Below are 9,179 nucleotides of genomic sequence, written 5' to 3'. Positions count from 1 at the left end.
CACCTGAGCAAGAAAAAAATAAAGCCGTCAAGGGAAAAGAACTCTAGGATATGAAAGGCTAGTTCACTAATCTCTTATGGAATGTACAAAGGGAATGTACCAGAAATACATATACAGCATTCGAAGTTTTTATGAACTCACCATGGCCTCAAGGGATTTGCTGCTGGTCTCTCCTGCATGCACAAAAGCAAATGGGAAACAAATATTACCATTTTTTCCAACTAATAACAGATTCACTCCCAACCCAATCACCATAAATGGCCACAATTTCTCCTTTTCTTTTACTATGTTTCAAAATTATTCATACGGGCATGTTTGATGTACCTCTGAGACCGGGCAAGCGATGTTTCTTGGCGCCAGAAACTTCGGGAGGCATGCCACCGGTATTATCAAGCCCTGAACCTATACATATCATTTCATGAAATCAGAAACTGAGAGAAGGAAATGAAAGCAGCAATTGGCATTCAAATAATAATAAGGAAAATAGGAAGGGAACATGGTATTACTTTCAATAGCAGTGAAATAAGCCTCACGGGACACGGCTTTGCAACAAATGAAGAATAATGATGAGAACGAGAATGAGAGAGAGAGAAAGAGAGATCAAGTTAATTAGTTGTTAGAAAGAGAACGCACTCCAGCAGCTTTGACGAAACTTTCAGCAATACGGTTGAGGAGAGGGTGACCGAAGTCGAAGAGCCCCCCTTGGTTGAAGCTGCTAAGCTCATCAAGCAGTGAACGGGTCTCCAAATTGCTGCTTTTAGAATTCATCTTCCACTTGCACTTACAACACCCAACTGATAAGATAGGTAACAAGGAGAAGAAGAAGAAGAAGAGAGGAGGTGACTGGTAAGATCAGTGGGAGGTATGAAGAAGAAGTAGTAATGGAAATGGAGAACACGTGTTTGTATGATCCACACGTGGATGCCCCTAAAAGTGCCAGAGTCCGCAATAGCTGGCAACTTATTTGCAAAAGAGTAACACCTGTCCTCTCACACACTGACATTTTCTCCTCATATATTCAATTAAGCGCAGCTTAATTAAAAAAAAAAACAAAATAGTATATAAATTCCTTTCGTAATTTCACTTTCTTGCATGTAGATACATATTATATTTGTGATTTAATTATATTTACGCAAATACACTTTATATTTGGTGGGTCCATGGGCTGTTGAGGTGTCGAGTGAAAATGAAACTAAAATGATAAGCAACTTTTCTAGTTTAGTATGCATAATGATAATGATGGGTTCGTTTGTTCTGTGCCTATCGTTTTGTTCCTGTAGAAAATGGTAGAAAGAACTACATAACATTTATTTCGTTCTACCTAGTTATTTTGGCCAAAATTGACTAGAGTATTTTAAAGACTATGCATTTGTTTAGCCCAAAGTTAAACCTGGCGAAATTTATCTACGATTAGCAAGTGGGAGTTTGCAGGAGAAGAAGGTCTTAAGATGACTGTGTACAAGTTCTGCCCTGAATGGTAGATCATTTTTCTCTCTTGTTTGAAGAGAATTTGGTTCTTTCCCTCCCTACTCACTTTCATTTTCGATTATAGGGAACTTTTTAATAATCAATGCCGTGGTTAATAAGCTTTGAGATGATAAGCTTCAATAGCATAAATATCCACCAACTAATAACGTAAAGTATGTAGTTTCAGTTTGTGTATAATTGTTTCCTATCAAGTTTGAACCAACACAATTAACTCAGTTAGCATAAAGTAGTAGAATGCAAAATACCAGCCAAAACATAAGAGCGATGGAGAAATATAACAAGGAAACTAAGTTCCACTGGTTTTATTGATTCAACCATTTTCATTTTATTTATGTGTATCCATATCTGCAGCAACAATATTCTTTATCCTAAGGAAGACAGGGAGCATAAAATTCTCTTCTTCGCTTGCCGCACCTGTGATCATCAGGTTCTTCTCTTTTCTTACTCTATATCTGAAATAAAATTTCACAAAACCATATTTAAAGATAGTCATTCTCCTAAATCACCGGTTCTTTTAGAAGTAGCCTTTCAGCATTACCATCGGGATAGTATTGGATGACCTTATTGAATTCTTGTTTTCTACATGGCCAATTTGTGACCCTTGTTTTTTGTTATTCAGATTCAGACCCAGTTGCTTTATTTGGATGAAAAATACAGGGAACTAACCTTTAGTTAGCTTAAGTGTTTATAATTTAGGGTCTAGAATTTAAGATAATTTAAAAAAAAATGGTTAATGTTAGCTGAAAAAAGTTGGTCATCTAGCATTACCCTATTTGAATATGTCTGTTGGAACTGTTATAATATAACTAACAGTTATTTCTTTTGTTCAGGAGGTTGCTGACAATAACTGTGTGTATAGAAATGAGATATATCATTCGGCTGAGGAGCGAACTCAAGTGTTGGAAGATGTAGCTTCAGATCCAACTCTTCCTCGTACCAAGTCTGTTCGTTGCGCTCAATGCAATCATGGAGAAGCTCTCTTCTTCCAGGTTAACTCATTAGGCCCACTTTGGGTAAACAAGTTAATTAAGTCACTTTTGAAAAATAGCTTAAACAATAAATGATTATATTAAAAATAACTTATAAATAAGTTATTTTGTGTTTAGGTTTTTAGTTCTAAAATAATTTATTTTATAGAAATGTGATAAAATAGTAGCATTATGAGAGAAGTAATTTTTTTAAATTTTTCTATAAACTCTTAAATAGTTTTTTAGAAAACTGTAATTTGGTTTTGAAAATTACACCAAACATTAATACTACTACTTTTCATAAATCAGAAGCTAAAAAAAAGTTATTTTTGAAGCTTTTCAACCGGACTCTTAGTTGTACCACCTATATTGAATGGAAAAGTATAGGTTAACAACATATTATCTGCCAACTTCTTCCAACTCTTATTTATATTTGTATTTTATAGAAGTGTGTTCGTAGATGTGTCTAATAATTAATATATTTTAAATACATATATAAAGAGACACATCCAAAAAATATATCTATAAAGACACTTCTATTAAACACAATTATAAAAAAGACATTTTTATTAGACACATCTATGAACACACTTTCATGAAACACAATTATATAAGAGTTGGCAGAAGTTGGCAGATATGCTGTTGGTAACGTAGCGGAACCGATATTGAATTGACTATGGCATGGTTGAATGAACCATATTTATGCTGGTTAGTAGAATAAAATCTTGTGGTATATTATAGTTAGCAGTTAGGTGGGTAAGATGTTAAGTATTTGATTCGCATGCAATATGCAGGCAACTATTAGAAGGGAAGAAGGTATGACACTTTCTTATGTTTGCTGCAACCCAAACTGTGGCTACCGATGGCGAGATCAAGATTCATAACCTTCACTCTAATCCATCTTCTCATAAAAGATATCAAATCCTTTCATCCTGGATAGCAGCATAGGGAATTAGTATATGGAGTGATATAGAATTAGATATGTAACACGACCAAAATGATGAGATGAAAGCATAATATTGTTATTATATATATTATAACGTACATACATAGGATATTACAGGGAACATGTTAAAGATAAAACAGAATCAACCTCTCTTTTATTGGAAATTAAAGATATAATCTTAGTCCCGATCAGTTGCGACGCTTAACAGAAGTGTAGGTGGTGGAGGAATCAAAGCCACCGAAGATGATGGAGCCATTACCATTTCCCTCAGCATGGCCAGTGTTGTTTATAAGACCTTTCAAGTTTTGTGTCTCTGTTTTGTTCAACGAGTTTCGTGGTTTGGTGCTCTTCCTTGATGAAGCAACACCACCACCTTGGTTGTGTAGCGGCCTTGGCTCAAGGTCAGATTCGTCCTCATCGTCAATGAGGCCAAACAACCGGAAAAGAGAATCTGCCATTGATATTTGGGTATATGGAGCTTTTTTTTTTTGTTTTTTGGCTTAGGCTAGAGAGTTTAGGAAATATAGTATGGCTTTATATCCTGGGCAAGGAATATGTGGTAGCAGCTTGAACACTAAGCTAAGCAAATACAGTACTAAGTTTCTCCTACCATATATGGGTGTGGTATAAGATTCATATATTCTAATATTCAAATTATTTTCCATTGAATAAATTTATACCGGGTAAAAATATTTCAAGAAGTAAGCATGTTAGATATTTTATGAAACTGAATTTAATTATTTGTATATAATCAGAAATTGTGTCTTTAATAACTGCGATTTCGTTTAATTTTTGGTGAGTTTAAAAACAAAATTACATCTTTTGTTAGTTAATTTATCAGATTTATTAATGAATAAAATGACTGAACTGTATAACTACTAATCATGCATATGAATTTGATCCTTCAACTTCAAACGTTAAGAATATGGTTGAGTGAAGCAAGTCAGAATTTCCAAATCAAAGGTTTAAACTCCCTACTCATGTCTTTGAGCTCGTAGACTTTCCTTCCCTTGAATTAAATCGGCCAGGTCGTGATTCTTTCTCTTTTTTCCTCGTGTTATGTTTTATTTCAGTGTAAATACTGTCTAATATTTTGGTCCGTCATGTCAAACTTTGCAATTTCAAATCCCCGATACTCACATTTAATATATGACATGAATTTGATTTCACCAACTAAGTTGGGTTGGTTTAGTAGTTAGCTCACTAATTTGCTTAAACAAGTGTGAGGTTAGAATCCCGTCTTGTGCATGCATCAATTTATTAGTCAACGACAAACCCTTAAACGTAGTTTCGATATCCGCTACGGGTTAGCCTTTAGTCTGCTAGATTAAGAGATACCGTCGGAAACCAAATGAATTTGATTTCACCTAACTAGCTTGCGAGATGCTGCTGTTAAAGACTTAAAGTTCCATATTGGACAGTAACATGAATCTTATTATATTATTATGAGTACGATACATGCATGAGTTTAGTACGATATTATTATTATACATAATCTTGTTTGCATATTATCAAAGGATTAATTAGATCATGGCTTCCTCTGGGCTTCAAGGATTGCTAGTCAAGGTGCCAAAGTTGATGACACCATTAGCGTTGCCCTTCACAAATCCGGTCTGATTTGTTAGACCTTTTATATTTTGAGACCTTGTTTTGCAGCAGTTTTTCCTCTCCTGCTCTTCACATGGAGTAGGAGTAGTGGTGCCGGCAACGGCGGCGGTAGTGGTGTTCCTGTTAGGCCTAGAAGCAGCTTGTGGTGGTCTTCGAGCATCACTCGTGCCAAGAGCAATATTGCAGATTCCGGACGCAATCCCTGCCATTATTGAAATATGATGTTGGTATAATCTGCTTCTTCAATTAGGTTTAGATTAGTTTGGTGTGGCTGAGGAGGAATAAGCGTTCTTTTTATAGCTGCAGCTTGAAGGGAATTTGAATGAGCATGAAATGTAAATACAGTTTTTAATTTGCTTTGGTTATTTGTCCTTCTCTATCTTGTCCAAAATCGTATAAGATGCTCCAATAATAATCAAGTGGCGCCTATACTCTGTACTCATATATGGACGAATAATAAAAGAAGATTATTATTCATTCCTCATCTTCTACTTACCTTGGGTGTACATCAAAATCAGTCATTAATATAAAATATATATTAAAATATAAATACACTTTGAAAATAAAGTAAACTACGTATATATAATTATACACAAATATATTAGTGATTGATTTTAATAGCTGATTTTGGTGTACGAATATCATTTTTATTCCTCATCTAAAGCTGTATTGATAAGGGAATCAATGCAAAGGAGACAGAGTCCTAACTTTGATTCATATTCCTTTTATATCGAATGTTATATAGAATGGATCATTTCTGATAGAGTAGTTAACCCTTTTGTTTCTTTCTCTCTTCGTAAGATTATTTCAAGGTCACTTAAAATTTTTAAGTATTTGATTCATTAATGGTGCATTATTATTAAGAGTATCGGTTTATTTTTTATCCTTGAAAAAAAAAAAAACATTGCACGGGAACAAGAAAATTATACATTTGGCAAAAATCATGTCATGCAATTAATCGAGGGAAGAAATTATACTACCATTTTTGGAAGGCTAGATTTTAAGTTTCAACACCTCACTCACAAACACACATGGACATAGGCCCCCACTTACTGCTATAGCTAGCATAATATATAAGTATCATAGGAAAATATGTTTCTGGATAAAAAAAATTGTTAGATGATAAATATCTTTTTCTTTATATTTATCTTGTACAATACTAATATTAATATTAGTCAACTTTTTTTTCTTTTGTACTAAGAGTGTTAGCCTTCTAGTATTTTCTTTTTTGGATATATATTTGTTACGTGACTAACCTACAAAGGTACTCTTATGTCTGCTAATGAGTTATAACTCAAATGGCATAATCTTTCCATACTCAATTAAGAGGTTGTGAATTCGAACCTTTTATCTTTGGTAAAAAAAAAAACACTCCGATGTCTAAGTTAGCAAGAGATTAAGCATGTTTAGAGTGTATTAGAACATGGTTTTACTTGAGTGTGTCAATGTATTTATAAGTGATGATCTAATAAGTCGGGTAGATGGTAAAGGCCAACCTTTAGATTGGGCATTTTTTAGCCTACTGGACCTGTGTCATAATATTTGGGCCAGGACATAAATAATATTTATGATGGATCCGAGTTTAAAATTGCAGATATAGTCAGAGTCTTGCAGGTACCTCCTATGTTGCTCACTAAATTTACCCGGTTGATTATTCTTTTTGTGTGTTTATTTGGAGCTTGAAACCAATGAATCTTCTTGTAATGTATATTAGCTAATGTATTATTTCTTCTTTTAACTAAAGAAGAAGTCACGTACAACAACGAGAGAGTTTATTCTAACATGTATTTAGTATTTACTCATTCATCATATAATACATGACTTTATGATTAATTCTCCGTTTGAGTGGCTTACACATGCAAGTCGCCAAAGTTGATGGCTCCGTTAGCATTGCCTTCAATGCGACCTGTTTGGTTACTGAGTCCTTTTATGCTCTGGCGAGTGTAACATTCTCCAGACATGCGATAATTTCTTCCGGGAACCGGCCTCGGACATGATTGTGGTGGTGGCGGCGGCGATGACGGAGGAGCACTTTGAGTTTCACCATCATCTATGCTATTTAGCACACCTACCAGGCCCTTGAGTGCATTAATCTTTTGTTGCAAGTCAGCCATATATGGATACTATGTTGCTAATGAATGCGTTATGACTTATGAGAAGAGATTGGATCTCCTTATATATATAGATGAATGGGAGGAAATTAAATATTTCTGCCCATTAATGAAATGTAAACTAATAGCAAAGAATGACCATTGTGGCTGGAATAGAATAATCTATATATCAAATAAAGTGCACTCTCGGTGGAGTATCATGTTCCATTTTAATTTGATGCTTTATACTTATTCTTTCATGGCTTTGTCTTTGGTGGGGAAAGTATTTTCCGGACTTTGGTGGACCAGATGAAAAGATGCCATTTTAATGGCTAAGATGGCGTCCGTACAGTATTTATTGAAAATTACGTATTTGACCCAAAACTTGATAAAATTGCAAACTGGTTCAGCTGGTCTGGTTCGATTTGAGTGTTAAGACCCGGTTTATTACTTCCGACGCTTCCACTCCGTACACTTGCATCTACCTCCTCCGCCTCCTCTTACTCTGCTGCTCCTTTGCTTCACTGTTCCATTCCAACAAGGCTTTCCTTTTATTCCGACATGTCCCAAACTCCGCTATTTTCGTCAATTCACCGTTACGTGCGGCACCGCCATCACAGAGATCAACGAGACACAGTTTAACGACACTGTTTTAAAGGCTAACCGTCCCGTTCTCGTTGAGTTCGTTGCTAACTGGTGCGGTCCTTGCCGTTTGATCTCTCCCACTATGAAATCCCTAGCTCAGGTCTCTCTCGCCCTCCAAATTCCTTTTTCTTGAAGAATTTATGGTGCCATTTTCTACTATTTGATAATATTAATTAATTTATTCGTTAATTAACAATAAATAATTCTTCTTTTGATAACAAAATTTAGAGTGTTGGTTAGAGTGTTGTCTTATTTCATGTCTCCATTGAATGAAACAAAAGTAAAAAAATCAGTGTGAATTTTTTAATAGAGAGATATTTGCCATGCTAGCAACACATACTTAAGCTTGGGATGATTTATAACCTTGATGAACCATGAAAGTAAGGACATGATTTTAAGAAATGCAACACATCTTGTCATATGAACAGAACTTCTTGCTGAATGTTCTTAAGAATTTTCTCTCAAACTGAAATGTTTTGTATCATAAATTGCAGGAATATGAAGACATATTAACAGTGGCGAAGATTGACCATGATGCGAACCCTAGGCTAATCGAAGAGTACAAAGTTTATGAGCTACCAACATTGATCCACTTCAAGAATGGACAGGAAGTTCCAGAAAGCAGAAGAGAAGGTGCAATCACCAAAGTTAAACTCAAAGACTATGTGGATGCTTTATTGGAATCAATCTCAATTTCGTAGAGATGAGTCGAAATTCTGTTTCCCTCTCGGTTTGCCGGATTTTTACATTCTTGAGTCAACTGTATAACATAAGCTGCAAATACAAGATGTTTTGTTTAAGTAAATTTGTGACTTTCTATCCCTTTTTGGGTTTTCCTTTATTGTTTGATTCAGGTGTATAAATTTCTTCTCCTTTGACAGAAGTGTAATTGGTAATTTTGTTAAACAATCAAGAGGCTTAATGTAATTAGGGTTGTGAAATTTGATGTTATTACAAAATTTTATTCTACAAAATTGAAATCCTTAAATTGAGTGATTCATAACTCTATTTGTAGTATCCCCAGCACTATTACTTCTCTGCATGAATGAAAATGATGTTTATACAAAGTTATAGACACATGTGGAAGTAGCAAATAATTCAATATATTAGAAATGTAAGTATATATAACTCACTTCAATGTTAATAGAGCAGAGTAATAGATTGAAAAGCAAAAATGGTATGGCATAAATGTAATTGAAGTATTATAGTGATCATTGTTCCAAAAGAGAAAAACCTAAATATTTAGAATAAAGATCTTATAGGACATGAACAAAGGCTATGTTATAGTATCTTAATCTCAAGGAAGCTTAAAATAGACAAATTCATAGGGAAAAGGAACTTCTAAACTATTGGACTAATATTACGAACATTTTCTTACATGGTGTAACACCCCTCTCTCTCTCTCTCTCTCTCTCTCTCTCTCTCTCTCTCTCT

General features: G+C 34.6%; 3 protein-coding genes and 2 pseudogenes across 3 annotated transcripts; 2 read left to right on the top strand and 3 right to left on the bottom strand.

Moving 5' to 3' along the window:
- The window catches only part of LOC107462962 (outer envelope pore protein 16-2, chloroplastic-like), a 2,498-nt pseudogene extending 1,730 nt beyond the window's left edge, over positions 1-768 (bottom strand).
- A 464-nt stretch (positions 769-1,232) lies between these two features.
- On the top strand, positions 1,233-3,399 carry LOC107462934 (DNA-directed RNA polymerases II, IV and V subunit 9A). Its single transcript, XM_016081625.3, has 4 exons — positions 1,233-1,477; positions 1,840-1,915; positions 2,319-2,477; positions 3,251-3,399. The coding sequence occupies exons 1-4, from the start codon at positions 1,449-1,451 to the stop codon at positions 3,338-3,340; spliced, it is 354 nt and encodes a 117-aa protein (XP_015937111.1). The 5' UTR covers positions 1,233-1,448; the 3' UTR covers positions 3,341-3,399.
- Positions 3,400-3,457: 58 nt separating this feature from the next.
- LOC127740959 (uncharacterized) lies at positions 3,458-4,016 on the bottom strand. The gene has a single exon (XM_052252373.1). It carries the CDS (start codon positions 3,858-3,860, stop codon positions 3,591-3,593), a length of 270 nt encoding a protein of 89 aa, XP_052108333.1. The 5' UTR covers positions 3,861-4,016; the 3' UTR covers positions 3,458-3,590.
- Positions 4,017-4,815: 799 nt separating this feature from the next.
- Positions 4,816-5,299, bottom strand: LOC107462953 (uncharacterized). The gene has a single exon (XM_016081645.3). The coding sequence runs from the start codon at positions 5,217-5,219 to the stop codon at positions 4,950-4,952; it is 270 nt and encodes an 89-aa protein (XP_015937131.1). The 5' UTR covers positions 5,220-5,299; the 3' UTR covers positions 4,816-4,949.
- Positions 5,300-7,437: 2,138 nt separating this feature from the next.
- LOC107463625 (thioredoxin X, chloroplastic-like) lies at positions 7,438-8,657 on the top strand (annotated as a pseudogene).
- The last annotated feature ends 522 nt before the right edge of the window (positions 8,658-9,179 follow it).

This window comes from Arachis duranensis, chromosome 1, assembly GCF_000817695.3.
Source record: "Arachis duranensis cultivar V14167 chromosome 1, aradu.V14167.gnm2.J7QH, whole genome shotgun sequence".
Taxonomy (NCBI): Eukaryota; Viridiplantae; Streptophyta; class Magnoliopsida; order Fabales; family Fabaceae; genus Arachis; species Arachis duranensis.
Note: the sequence above shows the minus strand (reverse complement) of the source record. Positions and strands in the feature narration are given on the sequence as shown.